The sequence below is a fragment of the Colletotrichum costaricense genome (assembly GCF_030867565.1).
Source record: "Colletotrichum costaricense strain IMI 309622 chromosome Unknown Scaffold_17.1, whole genome shotgun sequence".
NCBI classification, from domain to species: Eukaryota; Fungi; Ascomycota; class Sordariomycetes; order Glomerellales; family Glomerellaceae; genus Colletotrichum; species Colletotrichum costaricense.
The window spans coordinates 235,417-260,668 of record NW_026848246.1 but is presented as its reverse complement, the minus strand read 5'-3'; the positions used below and the strand labels follow the sequence as shown (position 1 = coordinate 260,668).

The window sequence follows — 25,252 nt, the reverse complement described above, 5'->3', positions numbered from 1 at the left end:
CAAAACATCAACCTTTCCAACATCCGCAGGAAACCCCAAACTCCCCAAACCTCAAAAAGATCTTCAAATAAAACCAAACGTCCAACACCTCCAAAATGGCATCCGAACAGACCGCCCAACCCGACATCTCAAACTACACCACCTCCCCAACCTCCTCCTCCTCCAACAACAAGCAATCCTCCCCATCAGCCACAACCCCGCGCGCCATCGTCGAGTCCACGACAAGCAGCTGGAAACCCTCCTTCGAGCGCCGTCAGAGCTGGAATCAGGAAGACCAGAAGCGCGCGCTGCAGATGAGTCACATTGAGGATGTGAAGACTGGCCCTGGGTTCACCGAGCGTTCGTAAAAAGTCCGAGGGCAAAGATCCGCAACAAGAAATTGAGAATCGGCGGTAACGTTGCGGTTGAGTCATGCGAATGGGAGGTCGTGGTGTTGAAGGGGGGTTTGGTGTTGTTGAAGACGGAATTTTCCCGACCCGAGGCGGTCCCTATGCCTGGACAAGAAGATTGGTAATGATGGAGAGCATGGATGAAGTCGCCGTCGGATAGCTAGGAAGGCACGGCGTTCAAAAAAGTGTATTACTAGGTTGTATCATCAAATATTCATCATCCCATATGGCTTCGATATCCCCCTTGTTTGCGAGTGCCGCTTGTGAAAGAGCACGAAACCATCAGCAAGTCACCCAAATCGCGTCAGTCGCAGCAGCGTGCGACAAGAGTGAGAAGTGACTATTGCATCATTGAGCGTGCTACTGATACAATGGAGAGTTTGCCTGGCTCAAATGGCAGCCGAATCCTACAACCGGAAAAGGTATATAAACCATCCCAACCAAATCCCAAATCAATCCGCAGAACCCTCCCTCACGACATCTGCCTACAAACCCTTAGGCCCCTGACCATCTTTGCCTCCAGTCTTGAAATACTCTCCAACGACACCGATCGCGTAAGAAATCCCGCCGACCCATACGGCGCCAAGAACAACCTTCTTGGCCCGGCTCCTCTTCGGCCGCTTTGGAGGCTCGAGATCCTGGCTGTCACAGGCTATCGTGTTGCGCCTCCTCAGCGGACTGAAGGGAGGCGGGGGTTTCTCTGATGTCTCCGCTCCGGGGTAATCATAGTTGAGGTAGCCTGTAGGACTGGAAGAGTAAGCGCTTGGTACTACGGGGTCGCTCCCCATCATGTCGATGGGGTTCACCTTTGGCGCTTGGTATGTCGTCGGCTTCTCGATCGCAGGGGCGAAGGAAGCAGCAGTCTGCTCCTTGGATGCCGTCTCTGCCTCGCGGACCTTGCGGAATACCAGGACGTCTCCGCTTCCGGAAACAATCTCGTATCCCTCCTTTTGCAGAGTGCTAAAGTAGGGGAAGAACTTGGTTGGGTTCGACAACCGTAGAATAACCTCCGCTGGCGTTAGCGGTGTTGCGCTGTCGGGGACGACCGACGTGGTCTCGGCTGTGTTGATAGCCTGCATTGTCGGGTCGTATGCAAGAATCTTGTAAATGGTAGGCTCCCGGGGTGCCTCGGCTGCAGTCGGGGATACCACACCCTCGCTTTTGGCAGCGGAAACCGCTTCCTGTGCGGTTGAAGAGGCATGGGTCATGGCGTCCGTCACAGTTCCATATGTCCGGACGTAGGATGGCCAGGTCTGCTTGCCACCGCACTCCTCGGAGTAGCTCACCTCAAGGCCCTGAGGCTCTTTTGAATACTGGTCAATTTGACCTCTCTTTCCCGCAATGCGAGTGGTCCTAAAGGAAGACGACCGGTCCAGGGAAGGCTCCAATTTGCGTTCCAGACTCGGAAAACTCTCATCAAAGGACGCGGCCTCAACCTCGTCTTGGTCCTTGCTTTCCTCAACCTTTTGACTATCCGCGGCAGCCGCAACAATGTCGTTCCAGTTCCGCGAAAAGTCTTCGGGGAAGTCCCTGACATAGTTGCCAGTAAGGTTTTCCTTCTTGGAGGGAATGTGATCCCACGCCTTGTTTCTAGACTGGCGCACTGCAATACGGGCAGCTTTGCTCGAGATATCCCAGTTCACGGCATATCGGGGAAGATCGGCTTCGAGAATCTGTCTGTTCGTCGTGCTGTACTCTCTCCGGGACTGGCCCGAAGACGTCGGAATTTTGGCCCGAACATCGCTGGCTCGGAGCAGGTCCAAATCGTCTGCTCTCTCCTTCTCTGACGTCTGAGCAGAAGACTTGCGTCTGTTTGCCTTCGCAGCGACCTCCGCATCGAAGTCACCCAAACCCTTGGAAACAGGGTCGATAACGGCGGCAGGTTGGCCATCGGGCTCATTGTAGCGGAAAGATTCATACTGCTTGGCCTCGTCGAAAGCCTTCTGATCCCAGTCATTTTTGGGGCGCTGGCTTTCGGGCTCGTTGTATTGCACAGGCTGGTGCTTGGCCGCCTCTTCAGGCTCAACCGCTGCAATAACACCCTCTGGTGGCGGTGCATCACCGCGTTTGAACTCCTTAGAGTATTTTCCAAGGTCCTTATACTGCTTTGAGGCTTCCTCTGGGTGCATTGGCGGTTTGCCGTGCGGCTCATTCCAGCCGACAGGGTTGTAGGCATCGAGGTCTGCGTATGCCTTGGATGCCTCCTCCGGGTGCATGGGAGCTTGTCCGTGGGGTTCGTTATAAGACATGGGGCCATATTGGTCCAGATCAGTGTAAGCTTTGGAGGCTTCCTCGGGATGCACGGGGCGCAGACCCGACGGCTCGTTGAAAGAATGCGGGCGATACTTGTGAAGGTCGTCGTAGTCTTTTGATTTCTCCTCGTCGGAACGGGGGCGTAATCCCTCAGGTTCGTTGAAACTGCTCGGTCCATACTTGTGGAGGTCGTCATATGACTGCGTCTCCTCCAAGACGTCCTTTTCGTTATGCATGATTGGGCCGTACTTGTGGAGGTCGTCGTAGGGCTGCTTCTCCTCCACCACATCCTTCTCATTGTGCATGATGGGGCCATACTTGTGCAAATCTGTATATCGCTCATGTGGCTCCGGAACCTCAGCATTCTCGTTATGCATCACCGGACGGTACTTGTCCAGGTCTTCGTATGCAGGCTGGGAGAGCTCCTCGGGAGGGCGGTCGTTCAGTGTCGGGTTGGCATACTTGCCGAGGTTGCGATTGATCGATTCCATGTATTTGTATTTGATGTGGCGCTGACGAAGACGTAGCTGACGCTGGACCTCGGGGTCCAAGTAGGATGACCACGCACCGAAGCGGAAGCCGCGAGTTTGGCCATAGTGGCTGGCCCTCATGGGTGTCTGGTTCGAGGATACCAGTGATCCCACCGTGGAGGCTCTGCTGGGGTAGAGACCGCCCGCGCGAGGCGAGGAGCGAGAAACGGTGGCGAGCATGATGATGGATTTACGCTTTGTGCCTTTACCATGCTCCCGAGACTAATTACATGCAGAAGTCAGCGAAAAATGAATCCAACGAGCGTGGTCGCGTCGTGCTTTCTCGAGGGCAGAGAGTGGTCGGCCAAATGCGGCCAGCGAGTATTCGGACTCGAGCGCACGTGAATAAACCGGAACGACTTACACGAGGGAGAAGTGAGGGGGGGAGCTGCTCGTATCACGACCCGCATGTAGGCTGTACGACACAAATATTGCTTGGAAGGAAGAGTTGAAGAGGTAAAAATTGAAAATCAATCCGCCACCTCGGTGACGTTAAGAGAGAGGCGAGCAAGGTTGGAAGGAAAGAGGTAGCGAGAGTTCAAAAGGTACTGGACGGATAGAATGGACCGATGGGCAACCTACCTAAGACGGGCCAGAGGGAGCAGCAAGCAGCAAGCGGCAATCAGCTGCGACTGGCCGGGTTGGGACACTGGTAGGTCGCAATGGGAGAGGTGGGATCCACAGTTACCGCTCCCTAGCGCTGCTCCCGCAGTGAGCCGGGTGGGCACCGTGGGCTGAGGGCCACTGAGGTGCACGCCCAGGTGGAGAGCCTTCAGCAGGGCAGTTTGCGGGGTAAGCCTTTGCGGACAGTGGCCCTCTTGCCCGAGGAACGCTTGAAACCGCCGAACGACCCCGAATTCGTGCAACTGGCCAGTGACGCAGGTGCAGAGTTGCGCCAGTGGCTGGAAAGTGGGGCACCTAGGTTGTCTTACCACTTTGGAGCTGTGATAAATGCGGCCCAATCGACGCGGATGGATAAGGAATGGGCGATAAGAATGCAAGTGTGCACGGGTGAAGCCAGAAAGCGAGTGAATCACGTGTAGAATGCTGACCTAAGACAAGCTGTCTGTAAGGTAAGTAGAGACACGCTTACCTAAGACAGAGAAATAGGCTTGGAAGAGGGGGGGGGGGGGCAGGTACCGATGACAGCATCATCAGAGGGAGCTTTGGCGGGGCATCTCGTCCGTTTTCATTCGCCGTTGTTGCACATTGGCCGGGGCTCAAATTGTTCGCTCGGCCTGAGTCAACTCGGCGCTGCTAGGTATGTAAGGTATTTGCGGCGCAACATTCTTCGATTGCGACCCAAACTTTTTCTTTGGATTCGACTTCGTTTGGTCATCATTTTGCATTCACTACCTTATCTTGGGGGACGATTCAGTCGGAGAAAGCCTTTCTTTTTCTAATAGACTTTTGCATACCCATCTCCGCTATCAGTCCCTCTTGCTCATCTATCTCCGATATTTCGACCAAGGAAAATAAGGTGGTGCCCTGCCCGCCGCATTTCGCATTTCGCATTTGTGCACCTCGTTGTAATTACCCCGCCAACGTCATATTCGAGCTCTCCAGCTGCCTTCTTGCGCCGCGCGAACTCGTGCATCTGAGCTACACCGATATCCCAACAACAATACTTCAACACTACCTTCATTCACACTAGATCATGTCGCGTGCCTTTGGTAAAAGTGGCCGATCATCCGGCGCCGCGAGGGGCTTCGGCAGTCCAACGCCTGCTGGCTTCGGTGGCTTCTCTTCCGCCGGAGGTAGTGGTCTATCTTACCTCTCTGAGCCCCCCAACTTGACCTCCATATCTGATGCGAACGTCATTGTCGCATTCAAGAACGCCCTCAAGAAAGATGCCACAACGAAAGCAAAGGCACTCGAGGACCTCCTCGCCTACGTACAGGCTCACCCATTCGAAGTAGAAGGAGGTGTAGAAGAGTCTATCTTGGAAGCATGGGTACGTTACTCCCAGAATCTTGTAAAGCTTGATGGCCATGTACTGATTTATGTAGGTTCAAATATACCCTCGCATCTCGATAGACAACTCCCGCCGCGTCCGCGAACTCTCCCACACCCTGCAGTTCGAGTTGATGAAGTCGGCACGGAAGCGCATGGAAAAGCGCGTCCCCAAGATTGTCGGCACCTGGCTCGCTGGCTTATACGACAAGGATAGAGTTGTGTCGAGGGCAGCAAACGATGGTCTCTCCTCGTTCCTCAGCAGCCCAGAAAAGGTCGCGCTGTTCTGGAACAAGTGCCAGTCACAGATCTTGACATATGCGACCGACGCTATCCAAGAGACCAAGGACACCCTGAGCGACGAACGATCCACGACGGCCGACGATGCCGAGGCCAAATACCTCCGGGTCATAGGGGCAAGTCTCTCTCTTGTACTTGGTCTCTTGCAAAAGCTCGAGTCGACCGACATTCAAAAGGAAGAGGAGGCATACGACACCTTCTTCGCCGAAGAGAAGGTCTGGAAAAGTGTGGTCACGGGAGATAGCTCGGTTAAGAAGACGGCGTGCCAGCTCTTGTGGGCCTGCCTCGACAAGAGATTCGACCCCGTATCCTCACAAATTTCTCGCCTGAAGAAGACTTTCGTCGCCGAGGGGCTCAAGAGCAGTCAAGTGGGATCGGCTGTCGAGTATGTCAGAGTTCTCACAAAGTTGACGACCAAGTTCCCCGAGATCTGGACGAGCTCAAGCGAGAAGAAGACCCCGATCACCAGACTGAATGGATTCTTGGAGAAGGGTTCCCAGAGCAGCTCCGCCAAGTACTGGGAGCACCTCGAGCACCTGATCAAGGCCATCCCAACTGAACTCTTCACGGTCGAAGCCTCAGCTGACGCGCTCAAGTCAATGAGGACGGGAATTACAAGCAGAGAGGAACCGCGGATGAACGCTACCGCGGCGTGGACCTGCTATGCCAGAACTACCAAGCATCTATTGAAAAACTTTCCTTCCGACAGTGAGAGGGCAACACTTGTTCAAGAACATCTGTTCCCTCTAATTGAGCACTTCATCTTACCCACACCCGAAAACTCGTCATGGGAGATTGCTGGAAACGGACGACTTCCTGTGCTAGCCGAAGTGTACGAGGTCTCTGTCGGCTCATCATCTGAGGAACTTAAGGCGGCAACAACCGACAAGCTGGGGCTGCTCTCGTCGGCTTTCTGTGGTAGAATATCCAACTCACTCCCAGAGGTCTCAAAGGACTATGAAAAGTCTCAAGAGGCTGTTGCTTCCGAGGGAACCCGCTGGTTCACCCTCGTTGGCCAAGTTCAAAAGGCAAAACCAACAGACACTCTCTTCATCGAGCCTTCAAGGGCCATCATTAAATGCAGCGTGGACCTCCTGGCGACAAGAAATCTCAAGCCTTATGGAGCAGCTGCAGTGCTCTACAGCGTGAGCAAGAACGCTCCGCGCGTGTGGAGAGATGCGGAAGCTGCTCAAGCTCTGGAGCAATTCCTGTCAACACAAGGCCGAGATCGCATGGACGTCTTGATTCTGTCACGGTCTGGTCCCGATCTGCTGAACTGCGTCAATGCCCTGGGCACTCTCGAGGGACAAAATGCAACTTACGCCGGTATCTGGAAGACCTGGATCGAGGCTTTGTTGAGCTTATCTGGTGACTCGCAGGCCATTAGGGGCATCGAGCGTCTCATTGCAAACCAAAAGGCGTCGGAGCTCTCTAAATCACACGAGCAGCTCCAGAAATTCATCGCGTTCAAGTGCTCTAGCACAGCCCGCGGAGAGTTGGATGCCTGGAGTCTGTTCGAGGCCGCCTTTGCCAACAATGCCATCGCCGACTCAACCGCCAAGCAATTGCTAGACAACAGCGTGTCGGCCTTGTCGCAAGACAAGCAGCACTCTGGCCAGACCCTTCGCTCCTTGGAAATCATTGCGAATAACAAGCCTGGACTCTTGTCGCAAGACGAGTCAACGCACATGGCGGTCGTGACTGAGCTGCTGGGACTTGCCGAACTAAACGACAGGGCAATATCTACCCGTGCGGCCTCGCTGAGAGCGCTACTGGAACAGCCCGCGGATGGGGTATCGCCAGTCGTCACTATTATCCAGAGAAACCTCGAAGACGCTGGACCACAGTCACTTGGTGTCGAAACACTGGTACAACAAGCCCTCCAGGCGTCCCAAGCTGGGTCTATCGCCATCGAGGATTTGTTCCCGAGCACGAACATCTGGATGCAGCAGCTCTCAAAGTTCTTCCAGGTTAAGCTCAACCCGTCTTTGTCAATAACCAGCGGTCTGGCCGGCGCTCATTTCCTCGTTCAACCTGCCGAGTCTGACCAGCGCCTTCGTGTGCGCAGAGACCGAGACGGCCTCTCTATCCCGGCTAGAATGGCATCCTACACCTCTAAGCTCTTGTCATCGGATATTTCGGTCTCCAGTCTGCCTGACAGCTTCCAGGTTGAGCTGCTCTACCTCCTTTGTGTCGCGGTTCAGATGGTATCGGACCAGATTACACTCATGGACGAGAACAAGCTCTTCCTGAACCTCGAGATGGGAGACGCGCTTGCTTCTGCCGAGTCATTCGTCTCTTCCACCCGTGTGACCATCAATGCCATTGTTGACGAAGCCAAGGGATGGAGGGACGGCTCGGAGACTGGCTCCACAAAGCTGGTCAACGGTCTCATCGCCATCATGACGCAGGAGACCAAGGAACTCACCCCGTTGGGCGTCTACAGCTCTAGAGCATTGAGCGACCTCTTCCAGAACCTTGCCGAGAAGCACGGTTTCCCTGCTGCCGGAGACGAGAAGATCAACCAGCTGGCCACACTCAAGGCCACACCACCAACGATCCTGGCGGCGACGGCTGTGCTCGCCGGCTTCGGTGAGAGTCTGGAGTCATCAAAAGCCATCAACAATCTGTGCAACCGTCTTGTAAGCGACATTGCGGGCGCTAGTGTTGAGCCTGAAAAGGTCGAAAAGACGCTGCTTATCCTGGTCCTCCTCAACGCATGCTTGCAAGTGTACGAGGTTGGCGGGGTCCCCGTTGCTAACAACCGCATCGTCTTTGCCGTACGCCAGATCACGTCTTGGATGGACGACATCCCCAGCCTCACACCCGCGCTGTCAGCCGAAATCTGCAGATCCCTACAGAGGCTACTTCCATGCATGAAGGACGTATACGGCTCGTACTGGGACAAGACGATTGAGTTCTCCACTGCGCTGTGGGCAAGGGCCTCGGATGACCGTCTCGACGACTCGCTGCCGTATATCCATGCATCACTGAAGCTCATGACCACCCTGGAGACGCTATCGGAGCCAAACGACGACCTCGTGGACGCCATCAAGGAGTTCGCCGAAACGAAGTCCCTCTCCCTCATCGAGCTCCTCAAGCTCGACCGCGAAAAGACCACACAGCCCCTCGAGATCGTCGACGCCATCATCTGCAGACAAGTCAACAAGATCCCGCTGAAGCACATCAACGACCTCTCGGACCTCTACGGCCTCATCGCTGCGGACTCTCGCTCGATCCAGACGGCGGCATTCAACCTCCTCCACTACGCCCTTCCCGCGCGCCAGGAAGAACTCTCCGTCAACGTCCTCCTCGACAAGACCGACGCCCGCCTCCCCGACGAGCTCCTCTCCCTCCTCCTCGACGCGCCCACGCTGGAGCGCTACCCAGACGAGATCCTCGCGCAGTTCCCTCTCGCCATCCGCTCCTACCTGCTCTCGTGGCACCTTATCTTCGACGCCTTCAGCACCGCCTCCCTCAAGGTCCGCCAGGACTACACGGAGCACCTCAAGACGGAGAACTACATCGCCCCGCTCATGGACTTCATGTTCGACGTGCTGGGCCACTCGGCCGCGCACCCGCTGAACCTCGAGCGCGAGGGCCTGACGACGCAGCACCTCACCTCGTACAGCGTCTCCCTCGCCGACGCCGAGCCCGACGAGCGCAACCTCCACTGGCTGCTCGTGCACCTCTACTACCTCACCCTCAAATACACTCCCGGCCTCTTCAAGACGTGGTACCTCGACTGCCGCTCCAAGCAGACGCGCATCGCCGTCGAGGGCTGGATGACGCGCTACTTCTCCCCCATCATCGTCTCGGACGCGCTCGACGAGGTAGCCACCTGGGCCGCCGCCCAAGACCCGCCCGCTGACGACGACGAAAAAGAGCTCGTCGTCAAGGTCAGCAAGGCGTCGAGAGAAATCACGGCTGGCGTCGAAATCGACGAGAGCATGGCCTCCATCGCCGTCAAGGTGCCCGCGAGCTACCCCATCGAAGGCGTCTCCGTCGTCGGCATCAACCGCGTCGCGGTCAACGAGCGCAAGTGGCAGAGCTGGCTTCTCACGACGCAAGGGGTGATTACCTTCTCCAACGGGAGCATCATCGACGGCCTATCCGCTTTCCGGAGAAACATTGTCGGCGCGCTGAAGGGCCAGTCCGAGTGCGCCATCTGCTACTCCATCATCTCCTCCGACAAGCGCATGCCCGACAAGCGGTGCTCGACGTGCAAGAACCTCTTCCACCGCACCTGTCTGTACAAGTGGTTCCAGAGCAGTAATCAGAATACGTGCCCTCTGTGTCGTAACCCCATTGATTACCTGGGCCATGATTCCAGGGCGAAGAGGGGGCAGTCGGATTATGTGGTGTAAGGTAGCTAGGTCTCTTATGGGGTGATGCGGTTGAGAGAACCATGTTGAATTACAAGGGGAAAGGGGAAAAGAAGAAACGTGAGATGAGAAAGATGAAAGTATGGTTTCTTGTAAAAAGTCACATTCGTGTGGAATAGAGCATGCAAAAATGCCAGATGGGTGGCAGTGAACAGATGATAAAAAGCAGAAACGTTCAAATTGCAACACTTCTATCAAGCCGTGAACCCGCGTAACATCCTGAGACCAACCAGAGAACCCTCCACGCATTCAAATCAACTAATGGAGACCTTCACGAACAAGCTTTAGAATCTCCTCGGCATCCCGGACACGTTTATTGCGTTGCTCCTCTTTACTCACAGGGCCCGCGTTTTCTGGGTTGAACCTCAATTGCTCATTGCTATCCAAGCTGGTGAAAGGCCGGGCTCGTCATCGGACTCGTCACCGACATCGCCCATATAAGTGTCAAATTCAGCAACGCTGGGGGTGGAGCAGACGTCCATAGCCGTGTCGACGTAGGTGGTTTCGGGAAAATCCTCGAGAATCTTCGCCGAGATGACCTTCCGGTGCCGATTGGCCCACGCGACCTGGTAGTGACGCCTGAGGGATCCCATACGGAGCCACGTCCCCCTTTTAGTGACGCGCGTAGGCCGTTGCCGAGGAAGCAACGCCTTGTTGGCGACGCCACCCGCCTGCCTCGCTGCTATCTGTGCCAGACGGATCTCGGCTTTCTTACAAACCCAACATTTCGATCCTCCGAACGTAGAGCGATTGGAGGCGCATTCAGAACACTTTATAAGACAACGGCCTTTTCTACAAGCCTTGTCGCTCTTGTGCTCTCCTGATGGACAATGGTGGGGTTTTTTGCCTCCTGCTAACCTTCTTGGCATATCTGCGATGGCGTTGGTATTCGTCTTTGTTGAGCCCTCTTGTCGTCGTGATCCTTCGGGTTGGTCCCCGAGGACCGACGTGTCCGGTGCGTTCTGAGTGCCAATGTTCGGGCCGTTACGGTTTTTCATTTTCTTCGGGCCAGAGGGCGCGCGATCTTTTGATCTTTTTTCGCCAGGAGGGGCCATGGTTTGACAGCTTTCTTCGACTTCTGAAGCGCGGATGAGACTAGTAGTGTCTGAACTGACTTGATCTTGCGAGATGGGAAAAGTTGAGTTTGACGTGGTTGGGTGGCGATGACGCGCAGGACCGCGGACATTAATACCTGGTGCGAGATCCCGGGGCCTTTGTTCTTCGATACCTAGATCTCTTCGCAGCGTTCTGAAGGGTTTCCAAGGCTCATGGGACTCAATGGAGACCGTGAACACAAAGAAACTACTTTAAAAACCTGCAGCACAATGTTGACCCCTTTCCTTCGACCTTCCAAGGACTAAAGATGGCCCAGCTTCAAATACACCTGCTCTTTGTCAGGTTGTCCTCGAAGACCGGGTGGCCTCCTATGCTTGACTTTCCTCAGTGCCTATCATGAACTTGTGCTGTAGAGCCTATTGTATAGTCAGTAAAGATAATTGCTTGTGGTGAAAAAGATCACCGCAACTCACTTGCTCCGCTGTAGCCCTCTTAGAGTCAAAGCGCACTAAGCTCGAGATCAGCTCTCGAGCATGGGGATTAACCTCTGGAAGAATCTCTGTCCACGGTTGGCCATCAAACATGCGGTACATCTCAAAGGGTGGCGTTTTGAAGCTCGCAGCCTCGGGCCAAGTCTCGCGTGTCGGCGTGCCCAAAGTTTTGAAGATGCTCAGAATCAAACCCAGCTGGTTGCCGTCCTCATGGGCGGGTCTTGATTCGAACAGGGACTTTGTGGGACTGCGACAGCACTCGGCCAGCATGGCCCCAGCCGCCCACACGTCGACAGAAGGACCGTAGGCTTTATCACCAAAGAGGGCTTCAGGCGCTCGGTAGGGGCCGGTCCCGATATCCAGAATCTTGGATTTGGCCGGCTCTGAGACAATCGACATGGTCGGGTGCCAGGCTGTTCCAAAATCAGAAAGATATGCTGGCCCTTCCGGGCCATCGAGCAGGATGGCCTCGGGCTTGACGTCTCGGTGTATGATGCCTTGGCCATGGATATTCGCGAGTGCAGTGAAGATGTCTTTGAAGAGACGTCTGATCTGGGGCAGGGGAATGGTTCCTTTGTCAATGACATCGGCAAGTGTCATGGGCTTGTAAGGAAACACTAGGACAAATCTTTGTTCTTGGTCCCTGAATGTTTCTAAAAGTGGAATGCATGGTCGTTTCAAGGTCGCTAGAATCCTGGCCTCGCGTTGCGGATTGTGAGGCTCAATGTTGTGTGTTTCCACAATGACCTTGAGCGCTCGATCTTTGCATCGGTAGACTTCTGACGTTAAGCCACTTGCAAAAGAAACACAGTTTTGGTAAGAACCAATGTTGACGCCAGCATCTTCAGGTTGGTCATCAGCAGGTGCTGGGGCTTCCGGGCGAGACAAATTGGCTGAGCCGACTAGCTGGCAGATTTCGTCATATTGAGCCTGACCTTGACATGTGAGCGTTGAACTTGGGCAAAAGGTGAGAAATAGGGTGGAAAACTCACCCTGGACGACGAGTCTTTATAAGCCTGATTTTCTACAGAAAATGCGTCCGACTGTGACGTGTCTTTGGCATCCGGACTAGCTGTCTCCAAGACGGACTTTCTACATAGGGATTGGTGTAAGTATGGCTTGAATGCGCATTGAAGATTTATGACTTACATCCTCTGAATGTTTTCATATCGATCTGACGCCAATAATTGCGTCCTCCAGTCGCTGTCTGCCATGAGAACCGGGCGGCTGTCGAGGACGGAAGTTGGCGCGAGGTGGGCGAGCAAGGATGACGAGACTTTGACGGTGGTGCACTGGCGTTGCTTTCAACTGGCCGTTCTTAGTGAGCACCAGACAGGAAGGGTTGAAGCGTCGTTGCACCTTCCGTTGATGATCCCTGTGATGCAGCTAGGAAAGCGGGAGCGCAGTAGAACTGGGTACGTACCGTGTGAGAAACGTCGGAGGCGGTGACAGGACTGTCCGGGCCGGACCCTCCGGTGTGGATCTCGGTGGGAAACAGCGTTCGCACAGTGCGGACTTGCTGTCTCCTTTTCGAGTGGAAAGAATGAACAGGAAGAGAAATAAGCTTACATAATGCGTGGTTGGGCATCGCAATTCCGGGTACCTGACGAGGGGCATCCCATGGCGTCAAAATATGTCTTTAATTACTTCTCCGACTCAATCTTAGCTTTCCTCTTAGCCTCACGAGGCGTAAGGATTATCACAGTCTTTTACTGCGCTAATGCGCACCACTCTTGGGTCTCACTCCGTGCAGTCCATGGAGGGCTGCCGACAAGTCGTGCCAGGAAGGGCCTTCTTTTTTCTTCAATACTTATACATTGTGGGTGGTGTTCTGGCTTGAAGATCAGGATCCTTGCGACCGAATTAAGGGCCAAAATAAAACTTCATGCGCAGCTGACAACCTACAAGGATGAGGCGGCTCAGTCATGGTTTTTTTTTTCTCTTTCCCCTTTACCTTCTTGCGCCGGCTTGGTCTCCGTGAGGTGGGCTGAGATTGAATTTCGATCAGAGACTTTACGCGGGCGCGACACGTCAGGGCACTTCCCGTCATCTCATACAGGCACCGTTCCTCTGAACCTTGCCAGGCGGATGCGGGATGCTTAAAACAGGATCAACGTGACTAAGGCAGAATGAAGGCAGGGAAGCTGCTTAAGGTTGACGGAATGTGGTCTAGGTTATGCAGCCCGCCGCCGCCGTTGTTTCCAGCATCGGGGGGACGAGCGATGCCTCTGTACCTTTTCGTGATCATGTATGTCTTGCCTGCTGTGCTCCTTGTCAGCTTCAGAAGAGGATATCTCAAAGCTGGCTTTTGCTGGAAGGCTCAGTTGAGTTCTTCCTCGGTTGCCAACTCGAGCTGAGAATTGTGCTAACTTGGTCTGTAAGGTGCGTGACGTATTTGCAGGAGTCCCCTCCGAGCTAGCCTGTTTCGATTACAGGAGCCCTGTCCGACCCAAAGCACAGAGAGATGAGGGTGGTTGGTCAGTGTGGAACTGGGGTTGAGATGTATGTTGTCTCTTTATGATTGAGCTGTGCAAAGGAGACAGATTCGTATTAACCGGCTCATTGCCATTGAGAAGTCATATCGGGATGACCAGAATGAGGAAGAGGAAGAGGAGAAGGAGAAGCGGATTGCTATCACCTAGTGATGAATAGTATAGGCACCTCATGATCTTGTGGATGACTGTGAATTTTAATGGATGGTGCGTCCTTGTCCGCAGCTCCCGGGCCAATTATCCCATCCGAATCCAATAAATTCAAATCTGGCGCCAGTGGAACATGCGCTGAACCTTTGGTCAGGACGAGGCAGCACTCGGGCCAATTGACGACGCATTCGAGAAGAAAAAAAGGTACGTGAGACATCTCAAGGATGAGGTTGGATGACATTGACACCCAGGTGCCAGTGGGAGACCAAGGAGGCGTCGAGGCCACGCAGCAGCATTGATCAAGCTAAAGCAAGAAGGCAGCATTAGATGATTAGACGGGACTTACCACGTTGCGTTTGTATGCAGTTGACGCGTCTCGATGTTGATCGAGGCGAGCTGCAAACCTCGACCTCAAATGCTCATGTTGCTGTACATGCAAGTATTCCAGGTTCATACCAAGGTACATGGTATGAATCGGGCTGTCCAAGTCCGACCTGCGAATTTCCCAAAAAAAAATCCCAAGTCCAGCCCAGCCCATGCCCCCCGGTCCGGTCCTCTCCACACTTCATCATCAGCCCAAGACTAAATAAAAAAAAGAGGGAAGCAAGTCACTCTTAGCTGCGATGAGTATGTAAAGTGACTTCTATTATGGATAGGTACCAGGAGTTCTTCCCGGCTTTCCAGTCCCAAGGGCCCACTCTCCCACACATCACTGGCGACCACAGTCTGCACCTGCTGCACCTGCTGCACCTGGTGACTGCCTGACCGGGCTTCGTCTTGTTCGGCAGCAGCAGCAGCAGCGGCGGCGCCTTCCATTCCTTCCTGGCCTGCCTTATTGTTCCATCCATCCACCATCCAACTGGACCATTCCAACCATCCACCCAATTCCCGCCGCCGCCGTCTCGCAGGACAACCCACCTTCCTCACACCTCACGACTTTCCCACGATGCGAATGTTCCTCACTTCGCCCACACATTTTCCCGCATCATAGACAGCATCGCTATGCGCGCCTTTTCTCTCGTTGCTTGCATTCATCGTACGTGACTTTGCGCGCGCCGCACTAATTAGACACAATGGATGATCTCGCGAGGGCCGAGTACCCGGCCATGCTGGTAATGTCCCCCCCCCCCCCCCCATTCATTCCCGTCAATCCGTCACTGTTTCCCCCAGTGGTTGGAAAGGCCCTCCTACCGGGCAGAAGCCGAGGTCGGGCTGGCTTTCCACAATCCACCTCACTGCGACTGGTGTACTTCCTTTGCAGTGGCAGGAGCGCATTGTTTGCGACTTGTTTTGCTGACTGTCATTCCCCTTTGTTTAGGAGCACCTCCAGCCCATGCAGGCCGTGAACGTCCTTACCGATCGTGTGAAGAGAATAAACAAGATCAACACCGAGATTGCAGACTGGTTGCAGGTAAGGCACCACCCACGATGAACAGAATGAGGCAGCACAGGACAATCCCATGCTGACCTATAACCCTGCTCAGGAACGCCGCCGAGTCGAAGATCAATATGTCCAAAGCCTCAAAAAATTGCTCGCCTTCAAGGTTCCCAACAGCTCGTCTGAGCTTGGGTAGGTTGCCCGACCATTGCATTCGGCTCTCAGCAGTAGGACCGTATACTGATTAGCTGAGTAGCGTCTTTTCCGGTCCTTGGGACAAAATCCTCCAATCCGTCGACTCAACTGCCCACTCCCACCACGTTTTCGCGAGCCAGCTCGAAAAAGATGTCGAGGGTCCCCTGCGTAACTTCTCGTCCCGCAAGGAGATGCAGAACATGCAGACTATCACCGCCAACTTGACCTCCATGGCCCGAGACCTAGAAGATGCCCAGAAGAAGACTGAAGCCTTGGCTCGAAAGGGCCCCAAGACGAACGCCCAGAAGATGGCGGATGCCACGGCGAGACTGGAGTCTACCACCCAGCAGTGGGATTCGCAGGCTCCCTTCATCTTCGAGACCCTCCAAGCCCTCGACGAGCAACGCGTCAACCAGCTGCGCGACCTGCTGACGCAATACGAGACCCACGAAAGCGACCAGGCGCAACGAAACCAGAGCCGCGCTGCTGACACCTTGGCTTCCATGCTGGAGATCAGCACCGAGCAAGAAATCGCGAGCTTCAAGGAAAGGATTCTGTCTGGCAGACCGAGGTTGGAGAAGAGGGCCACGGCGTCTAGACAATCCTCTAATGCCCCCACGAGCCAGACTCTGGCACCACCTCCACCGCCGCCCAGCAGTCTCGGCCACCACGACGATGACGCAAGCGAACACTCCGGTCTGGGCGAAGGAAAGAGCGGTATGTTGCCCTTTGTAATGCCATCCAGAGACTGGGAGACTAATATGGAGTGTAGAGTCGAAGCTGCGAAGCCGAATCGGCACGATGCTCGGCCGCCGCCGGCAGAGCGTCCACGGCGGATTCGGTCAGATTTCTCCCGGCAAGGGCGGTGTCCCTTCGTTCGGCCGAGGCCTTAGCAGCAGCCATAGTAGTACTCACGTTCGCCCCGGCCTTTCTCCCCGAGCATCGTCGAATAACCTGAACGAGACGAACAACCGCCTCTCCGCTCTTCCCGAAACACCTGACTCTCCCAGACCACCTCAGTCCTCCGGAACAGACGGGCCGCTCCATGAAGGCACCAACGGCTTCAGCAACTTCCAATCGGATAGTGCTCGGTTGGGTTCTTCTGCTGGTCCCGTCAACGGAAATCACGACACCGATGCTTTGGATGTTGCTCCTCCACCCGGTCCTCCCCCGTCGCAGGGCAAGGATTCCCAAGCCAAGGACGACGAAGGCTTCACGATCCGGCCACCCGATAATGATCCAATTTCCCAGGCTCAGCGCGAGGCTGCCGAGGAAAATGAGCAAATGTTCAAGCTTAATATTGCGAGCTCGCCCATCGCCGAGGAGGATGCCGATGCGAAGCAAGCTGCCATGTCGAATGTCGCAAACACGCTGACCCAGATGGCTGCTCCGTCACGCAAGCTGGGAACTGTTCGAGGACGTAGAGACGTGAGAAACACCATCTACGTCCCGCCCCCTAGCCTGCCTGAACCCGAGCTCACCAACGAAAACCCATTTCCAACATCGCCATCATTGCCGAGCCAGTCGTCCAAGCCCACGACCGTCGCTGCCCTCACATCCGAGGCAAGCATTGCCGCAACGTCAGACACGCAGTCGATCCGCTCCGCAAACTCCCTCGTGAGCCTCGCGCACCTGAAGCATCCCGAAATGCACCAGCCTGGACTCAATGCCTCCATCATTGAAACGGTATCCGCAACCTTTGAGGATGGAACCGTCAAAAGCGCCAAGGTTCACGGTGAAATCGCGTTCGCCTACCACGCAACTGGTGATACTCCGCAAGGTGAGTCAATTTTTCATTCTGCAGACTTCAAAGAGCTAACTCTGAACAGAACATGAGACGATCAGGATCAACAATTTCCCCAGCCTTGAAGTTATTGGACCGAACCGTATCTTTGTTCAGAACAGCCTCGGAAAGTCTGACGAATTCAACTTGGACGTGTCGCATCTCAACAAGACATCCACAGCGTTTACGTATAGAGTACACGCTGGCGATGCCGACGGCTCTGGCTTAGCGGCGCAAGTTCCTCTGCTGATCCGCCCGGCTTGGAAGCCGCAGGGCGACAAGCTCGGACTTCTCTTGCAGTACTCCCTGAACCCCGCAAGTAACCTTACAGCTCCTGTTACACTACAGAACGTCGTATTCGTCGCCACGTACGAGGGTGCCAAGGCTTCAGGCGCCCAGACAAAGCCGACAGGAACGCATCTGAAGGACAAGCATCTGGTATACTGGCGCTTGGGCGACTTGACTCTCACAAACGAGACACAGAAGATTGTGTGCCGTATCGTGGGAGCTGAGAACGCGGAACCCAAACCTGGCCACATTGAAGCCCGCTGGGAGCTCACCCCGGAGACTCTGGGTAGCGGCATCAGTATTTCCCGCCTGGAAGAAACCAAGGGCAAGGGCAAGGATGAAGATGCCGACCCCTTTGCTGATGACAACCCGACCTCGCCGGCGCTGCCAGCTGATCAGCAGTGGGTGGACGTGAACTTGGTGAAGAAGATTACCAGCGGCAAGTACGAGGCCAAGTAATCTTTGCAGCCATGAACTTTTTTAATGAGGAAGATGTGGTGCGAGGTGTACATACCCGTTCAAAGTGGTAGACTTTGTATTGCCATTGGAAGACAGACCATTTTACATAGCGAGCGCATGGCAGGAGAGGAAAAGAAGACACCCCCCGGATAATCATCTTGTCTGGCTCAGTCACTTGTTTATTTTTACCTCCCCATCTTCTGTCTGGTGTTGGATTTTCGAGGAGTATGATCTCGTTGTGGGATCATCCCTTTGATGACGGAGACGGACTGTTTTGTAGGGGGAGCTTTGCTTGTAGGTAGTTTCTGTACCGATATGATGAAGAAAAAAGAGAGATTTTCAAGATATCTGGTGTCTTTACTCGTGTGTGGCTTTTACCAATTGGGTGAGCTGGAATGCGAAGTGTCAAGGGCAAAGCGCAAATATTGTGTATGAACAAGGAAAAAAAAAGCCATTGTATCATTAAGGATAACTATCCGTCAAGCATCTGCACCCTCAATACCGCGTCTTTAGGGTGTGAGGTGGAGGTATCATCGTGATATCAAAACATGTACAAGCCAGCCTCCCATTCGAGGCTATACCTCTCCTTCTTCCGCTCTTCACCCTCCTCATGTTCCGTCGCGCCACGTCTTAGCTAGGTAGTAGTTATGAAAATATGTAAGTCGTGGAGAGCAGCTCTTTCGCTGTCCCGGCAATGTGTACGCGAGAGCCCCTTCTTGTCTCCCTCTCCCCGGACCTCTGTCTGCCGTGTATTCTCCCCTATGACAAACGACATGCAGCAGCCAGCAAGCTCCAATCATCATTCCTTCTTCTTTTTACTCAGTCTGCATCTGATTCCTCGAATACTCTTCATAAAACTCCAACGTCAGCGCCGCCAAAAACCCAGGAATACACCCCTTCTCCCTGACCCAGAAGCCAATCTGATCGCCAATTCTTCGGGCAAAAGCGCTCCTCGGCCCGCCGCCGACCTTCATGGTCCCCTTTTCGCCGTCAAACACGATGGAGTTCTCGTACTCGTCCGTCTGGGAGGGGTAGAACGTTGACTCGACGCGCATTTTGCCGTTGGGCATGAACATGACGGTCCAGCCGAGCGTGGAAAAGATGGCTTCTTTGAACTCGAGGGATTTCTTAGACCAGACTTCCTTGAGGCGCTTGGCTGATTTCTGGGCGGATGCGGTCTCGGCGCGGGCTTCTTCCACCAGGCGGTCTGCGGCATCGAGCTGGGATCGCGGGACGAGGTCCACGTTTTCGTTGTCGTTGAGTTGGGCGAGGAGGTCGGCGTTTTCCTGCTCCAGGGCTTTGAGTTTGGCGACTTTGATGGCTTCGTAGTCTGACGTCGGGTTCGAGCGCAGAGACAGGACGCGGGTTTTGGATTGTGTTTTAAGGGCCTTGAGCTGGTCTTGCGTGACGGCGAGTTCTTTTTGGGTGAGGGCGTGTTGGGTTTGCACGGCGGCGAGCTGGTCTTGGAGTTTGCGGTTTTTGCGGGTGAGAAGGCCGAGTTGTTCCTGCGCGGCCGAGGCGTCGTCGTTCTCGTCGCGCGGGCGTTTTGTGCCGGCTGCTGGTGTTGGGTCTGCGGCGGCTGGTGGTTTACCTGCTTCTATGGACGACATTTCAGTGTGGAGGGCTTGTACCTCGCTTCTGTACTTGTCGACGAGGTCTTCGAGCTCCTGGATGCGACGGGCGCGGGTCTCGTCGACGGCCTCGGGCTGGAAGGCCTCGTCTTCGGCGTCAAAGGTCTTGAGCTGGGCGCGAAGGTATTCTACCTCCTTGACGGCCAGTACACGCTGGCGCTCAGTGCGAAGGCGGGTCTTATCGACGTTTTGGGGGGCTGATGTGGCGGACTTCGCGTCGGCGAGCTGGGACTTGAGGTTGGTGATTTCTTCCTGGCAGGACTTGATTGAGGACTCCTGGGCAGCGAGCTCGGCTTGTAGGGAGCCCATCTTGTCGAGCTGGGCGGCGTTGTCGTAACGCTGCTCGACCAGGGCTCGTGCGACGGCTTCAGGGGAGTCAAATTCGAGATCGCCGCTGCCGTTATCGGTACTGGCGAGATAGCCCGTCCAGGCAATGCGTTCGTCCTCAAGGCGCTGGCGCTGAATGTGTGCCTCGGCTAGTTCCGTCTCGAGGGACCGGGCGGCCTCGAGCTTACGTTGAAGGGATCTCTTCTCCTCTTCGACGACCTCGACGGCCCGGTGGATCTGACGGAGGTGCTTCAGCTCCGAGAGCTGCTCGCGGTTCGTGGCCTCGAGGCTGCGGATGTGCGCGACCTGCTCCGAGAGCTCGCGCTTAATGATGGCCATGGTATCGGCATCGCCAGTCTGAGCCTTCAGGCGGAGGACTTCCGATTCAAGGTCGGCTACGTGGTTGTCCTTGTCCACGAGATGGGACTGGATTTGCTGAAGAGCGGCCTCGCGGGCCTGACTTTCTTGTTCCAGCTCCTGAGTCGACTTCTGGGCGGCCTGGAGCTGCATTTCGAGGTCAATTGTCTTTCTCTCATTGATGCGCGCGGCTTCGTCTTTTGAGCTTGACAAGTCTTCCAATTGTTCCTGTAGTAAACGGGCCTCCTCTTCCGCGTCACGCGCACGCTTCTCTAGGCTCGTCTTTTCCTGTGCTATGTTCTCGCGGAGATCGCTCAACTCCTTTTGGGTATTCTCCAGCTGGCGCGCGGCCTGGGACTTTTCACTCTCGGCGGCCTGTTTCGCTGTGAAATCTGCCTGGGCGCGACGGCGCTGGTCCTCGAGCTCGGCATTGTGTCGGGCGTCGGCCATCTGCTTCTCCTGCTCAAAGGTGCTGATGGTGTAGCGCAGCGTACCCAGCTCGGCCTTGAGCTCCTCAATGACCTGGCGCTGGGACTCGTACTCGGCGGCATCGGGGGGCGCCATGTTTTCTTTTGAGCTTTCGTGGGATGAGGCGCGGACGGAGTCGGGAGCGGCGAGACTTGCGCGCGAGCCTGGCCTGCTGTTGGCATCGCCGCCGGTGAACAGGTTGTATGTTGGTTGTGTTGCGCGAAAAGTCTAAGTCTCGTTGTCAGCGGGCCAACGTTTCTCTTTGTTTTTGTTTACTAGAGGCAACCAAGCGTACCCTGGATTCTCTCAAGGAAGTATGGGGTCTGGGAAGAGCGCTCCCGCCGGTGCTATTGCGAAAACGGTTTGTGACGGAGGCACGCCTCCCTGGAGGGTCGCCCGAGGGGGTATGCGACCTCATTGCGCCGGTGCTTTGTTGAAGAAGCTTCTCCTTCTTCTGAACGCGCCCTGAGGATCGGCCAATGTTTTGGCGGTTGTTAACGGCCGGGGATGCTGGGGATAGAGTCACGTGACGTAGCATGGAGGGCCCTGCTGTTTGTGGTGTCGCTGCACCCCGCGGTGAGGCACGGGAGGGATGTCGCTGGCTCTTCCTGAGTAGCATGCCGATCTCTTGCGCCCTCCTCGAGTCTTCGTCTTCGTCTATGATGTCGGACACGATGAACTGCAGCGTTGATTTACAACATGAATCGGATGAAATCAGAATTTGGAGCGGAGAGAATTGATAGTGTATTCTTAACTGTAAGGTAGGTTGCGATTATGTAGTGAGTAAGTTGCTGTCTGTCTTTTCCCCAGCAACTGGTAGAACAAAAAAGCTTCAAATCGCTCCTTCCCTATCACGACGGGTTGCTCCTGCCACTTTCCAATGTAACTAGTTACCTTGCTCTTCTGGTCTGTCCCTTTCTCCCTGCCTCAGGCAGAGTCGTTGACCAAATCTTCTTCCAAACCTCACTCATAGTATTCCCATGACTTTTCGAGACATGAAAATTGACAGCATCGCCGAGTCTGGCAACTTCAAGTGAGGATATCATCTAATCAGGGAAAGACGGGTTTCGCCAGTTGCCCATCCATTCCACTGCCGGGTAGAGCCAAGCGCCATCATGCGGCAACGATGAGCTCGTTTGTTCTTATCAAACACTCACCAAGCAGGCATCCACAAAGTCTTTCAGTTCCAACATTGTCCAGCTGCGTGAGACTACTCCATGGCGTAAGACAAGCATCAAAGGCTCTAGACCCAGTGGTCCTGTGGCTCAAACTAACAAACGGGTAGAGAACAGGTACGAGAATAGTACTGGGGTATTTTGGGCGACAGGGAGCAGCTGCACCATGACGTGATGGGCACATCCCACATGCGCAGGAGCTTGTTCCTGACTTGGCGGCAGCATGGACCAGGATCCGCTCCGTGCCCTTGCGACTAACCGTTGCTGTGCTCTCTTCTCCCAAGCTCCGGTGCTCAGAAGCAGATTTCAACGATAGCTTCAACTTCCGGATTACCCCCCCTTCCGCAAACCCCGACCAAACTTCCCAAACGCCCACGCCGAGCCGAACTCCCGAGCCTAGACGTCCAACATCACGATTCCTCGATCAAACCGCTTGCCAAGGAGAAGCTCGGCCAATTGGGGCATACGAAAGGGGCCGTTACTCAGCACGAGAATCATCGTCCGGGACAACCGAGCTCGAAACCACTGCGATCCCTTTGGCAAGAGCGTATCAACGTTCACTCGGCCTTACCACTCGATTCGTAAACAGAGAATTATCGTAGGATCTTTGGATAATAGAGTTTGCTGCTGGGCCGATTGGAATACTGAGCACAAGGCTGAGCCTGGCTGCGACGACTAAGCTTAACGACCCGGTCTAAGCCGAACTGGGTTCCAACTAGTTGCTCTCGCCTCGAGAACATCAGTGTGCCCGCCTCTTTTGAAGTAGTTGTTCTGTTTCTTTTGAGCAGGTGGAAGTCACAGGCAGCCTGGAAACCATTGCTTCTATCCTCTTTCAGCTCTTTCTCCCTTCAACCCAACATCGACTACCCAAAGATCAACACTCAAAATCCCACCATAAACAGCAAATCGCCATCATGACGCTCTCGCGCCTCCTGGTAAGCCCCATATCCTCTCTAATAGACTGCGAATAAGCTAGGAACGACCGCGGCTGATGCGCAGGATAGCTCCGAGGCAATCCCAGCCAGGCGCTTCGAGCCGTGGCCGTGCCTGGCCTTGCGCTCAGCTTCTCCCACCAAGCTCGCTACTACTCAGCGGACGCCGGCAAGAAGGACGAGAATGTGGCAAGTGAGAGCAAGCAGGAGGATAGCCCTCCTCTGTACACTCACCGTGGCTCCGCGATCAACTTCAACTGGGGTCGGGAGAAGAAGGAGAGGACAGGTCCGACTCTGTCGGCGGACAACTGGGAGGAGCATCCCGATGCCAAGATTGAGGATTTCGAGGAGCTCCCCTACAAGGAGTTTGGCATCAACCAGCATATGGAGGTCAATGTCGAGTTCAAAAAGGTCCTGACCGAGGTTGTCCGGGAATTCCGCGCTCCCGTCATGTACGCCATGGCGTACGGCTCAGGTGTCTTCCCACAGTCCAAGATCAGCCGTTCTGTGTCGGACGAAGAATTTCGCGCTGTCCACCCGAAACCGTCTCCCTCGTTGATGGAAGTGCAGAAAGGAGGCCCCAAGATGATTGACTTCATTTTTGGTGTCACCCACACCCAGCACTGGCATTCGCTCAACATCAGACAGCACCGTGACCACTACTCTGGCCTAGCCAGCTTCGGTTCGGGCCTCGTCTCTACCACCCAGGATCGCTGGGGCGCAGGTGTCTACTTTAATCCCTACGTCACCAAGAAGGGCATGCTCATCAAGTACGGCGTCACGTCCATCGATAACCTCTGTACCGACCTCTCGACCTGGAACAATCTGTACCTCGCGGGAAGACTTCACAAGCCGGTTAAGATCCTGCGTGATCACCCCCGAGTTCGCCTCGCGAATCAGGTCAATCTGATCTCGGCGGTCCGCACGGCCCTTCTACTTCTGCCTCCCAAGTTCACCGAGAAGGAGCTCTTCTCTACCATTGCCGGCATTTCATACCTCGGTGATCCGCGCATGTCTCTCCCCACCGAGAACAAGAGCAAGATCTCCAACATTGTGGACAACAACATGGTCTCCTTCCGCAAGCTATACGGCCCGCTGCTCAATACTCTCCCCAACGTTGACTTCGCCGACGGAGCCGACCAGCAGAGCAAGCATGTCGCCGACGCCGAGTACGACGGCGCCATGTACCAGGACATGGACCCTATAAAGCGTGGCAACATGGTCCGTCGCCTGCCCAAGGCCTTCCGCTCACGCCTCTACTTCCAGTACCAGAAGAAGTTCATGGTCCCAACTGCTGACTTCAAGGCCATGATGGATGCCTCCAAGGACGAGGACGCCGTGAGCTTCAAGCGTCGCGAGGGAGGCGGCTTCGAGCAGCGTATCGTCCAAGATGAGCCCGAGGAGCTGCAAAAGTCCATTCGCAAGGTTATTCGTCAGACTGTAAACTGGCCCGCAACCGCCCAGTCAATCAAGGGCTTCTTTACGGCGGGCGTCGGCCGTTCCGTTCGGTACATGTCTGAGAAGATGACGAAGTACAACGAGGGCAAGGCGAAAGCCAAGGCCAAGGCTGATGAAGAGAAGAAGCAGCCCACTGAGGAAGCAGAGAAGCCCAAGAAGGAAGAGTGAGCGCACCCCGACGTGCGATCCGCGAATTACACTCGCTAATCCGGTGTGCATTTCACGGCCCCGGCTTGACGCCTGACGACCTCTTGATTTGGCGACAATCTCGCAATGTGTACATACCGAACTACCCATCGACGCTCTTGGCCTCGACCTGTACATTTGGCAAAGGGGGCACCACTCAGAGCATTCTTGTACCTCTTTTCATCGGAGTTTACCAAGGACGCTCTGTGGGATTGTGGTCTCCTGGCCCCTGCAACTGATTCTTCGAACTTGCCCTACTCGACCCCTTGCCTGGGGCTTTCTTTTGTTTTGCCTTGCTTCGGATAACCTGCATCAGCATTGGGGTGTGGTACCCCGGATTAGAATTGGAAGGTGGGCAAAAAAGGGAAACTGGGTTTCACAAAACCTCTCTCCGTACCTTTTACGAGAGGAGGAAGAAAGGCCTTGAATTTTGGTGACCCTTCTGACTTCTTAGGAAGTGTCTCTGGATACTACCGAGAGACTTGGAAAGGGGCTATTTTCATTCGGAGTGGACATTTGGAAGCGGACCCCCTTTTTGATTGACGAGAGAGGATGAAATTTGGCGTTTTTGAGGGCATGTAACAAGAGTATTCAACGGGAAGCGAAAATGCCCCGA

General features: G+C 54.8%; 9 protein-coding genes across 9 annotated transcripts; 5 read left to right on the top strand and 4 right to left on the bottom strand.

Annotated features, from left to right (window-relative positions):
- Positions 1-95: 95 nt before the first annotated feature.
- On the top strand, positions 96-347 carry CCOS01_13267 (uncharacterized protein; the record flags this gene model as incomplete). Its single annotated transcript, XM_060461413.1, has 1 exon — positions 96-347. One exon carries the CDS (start codon positions 96-98, stop codon positions 345-347), a length of 252 nt encoding a protein of 83 aa, XP_060307841.1.
- A 527-nt stretch (positions 348-874) lies between these two features.
- Positions 875-3,352, bottom strand: CCOS01_13266 (uncharacterized protein; the record flags this gene model as incomplete). Its single annotated transcript, XM_060461412.1, has 1 exon — positions 875-3,352. The coding sequence occupies one exon, from the start codon at positions 3,350-3,352 to the stop codon at positions 875-877; it is 2,478 nt and encodes an 825-aa protein (XP_060307840.1).
- A 1,477-nt stretch (positions 3,353-4,829) lies between these two features.
- Positions 4,830-9,792, top strand: CCOS01_13265 (uncharacterized protein; the record flags this gene model as incomplete). The annotated part of the gene is made up of 2 exons (XM_060461411.1): positions 4,830-5,126; positions 5,182-9,792. The coding sequence occupies 2 exons, from the start codon at positions 4,830-4,832 to the stop codon at positions 9,790-9,792; spliced, it is 4,908 nt and encodes a 1,635-aa protein (XP_060307839.1).
- Positions 9,793-10,175: 383 nt separating this feature from the next.
- Positions 10,176-10,865, bottom strand: CCOS01_13264 (uncharacterized protein; the record flags this gene model as incomplete). Its single annotated transcript, XM_060461410.1, has 1 exon — positions 10,176-10,865. The coding sequence occupies one exon, from the start codon at positions 10,863-10,865 to the stop codon at positions 10,176-10,178; it is 690 nt and encodes a 229-aa protein (XP_060307838.1).
- A 369-nt stretch (positions 10,866-11,234) lies between these two features.
- On the bottom strand, positions 11,235-12,979 carry CCOS01_13263 (uncharacterized protein; the record flags this gene model as incomplete). Its single annotated transcript, XM_060461409.1, has 6 exons — positions 11,235-11,282; positions 11,340-12,287; positions 12,350-12,449; positions 12,507-12,649; positions 12,781-12,883; positions 12,927-12,979. 6 exons carry the CDS (start codon positions 12,977-12,979, stop codon positions 11,235-11,237), a joined length of 1,395 nt encoding a protein of 464 aa, XP_060307837.1.
- Positions 12,980-15,072: 2,093 nt separating this feature from the next.
- Positions 15,073-18,102, top strand: CCOS01_13262 (SAFF domain-containing protein; the record flags this gene model as incomplete). Its single annotated transcript, XM_060461408.1, has 6 exons — positions 15,073-15,111; positions 15,318-15,410; positions 15,484-15,569; positions 15,634-16,289; positions 16,345-17,352; positions 17,402-18,102. The coding sequence occupies 6 exons, from the start codon at positions 15,073-15,075 to the stop codon at positions 18,100-18,102; spliced, it is 2,583 nt and encodes an 860-aa protein (XP_060307836.1).
- Positions 18,103-18,917: 815 nt separating this feature from the next.
- Positions 18,918-22,078, bottom strand: CCOS01_13261 (spindle assembly checkpoint component MAD1; the record flags this gene model as incomplete). Its single annotated transcript, XM_060461407.1, has 3 exons — positions 18,918-21,113; positions 21,181-21,564; positions 22,043-22,078. The coding sequence occupies 3 exons, from the start codon at positions 22,076-22,078 to the stop codon at positions 18,918-18,920; spliced, it is 2,616 nt and encodes an 871-aa protein (XP_060307835.1).
- A 205-nt stretch (positions 22,079-22,283) lies between these two features.
- Positions 22,284-22,376, top strand: CCOS01_13260 (uncharacterized protein; the record flags this gene model as incomplete). The annotated part of the gene is made up of 1 exon (XM_060461406.1): positions 22,284-22,376. The coding sequence occupies one exon, from the start codon at positions 22,284-22,286 to the stop codon at positions 22,374-22,376; it is 93 nt and encodes a 30-aa protein (XP_060307834.1).
- Positions 22,377-22,974: 598 nt separating this feature from the next.
- On the top strand, positions 22,975-24,618 carry CCOS01_13259 (uncharacterized protein; the record flags this gene model as incomplete). Its single annotated transcript, XM_060461405.1, has 2 exons — positions 22,975-22,995; positions 23,065-24,618. The coding sequence occupies 2 exons, from the start codon at positions 22,975-22,977 to the stop codon at positions 24,616-24,618; spliced, it is 1,575 nt and encodes a 524-aa protein (XP_060307833.1).
- Between the last annotated feature and the right edge of the window lie 634 nt (positions 24,619-25,252).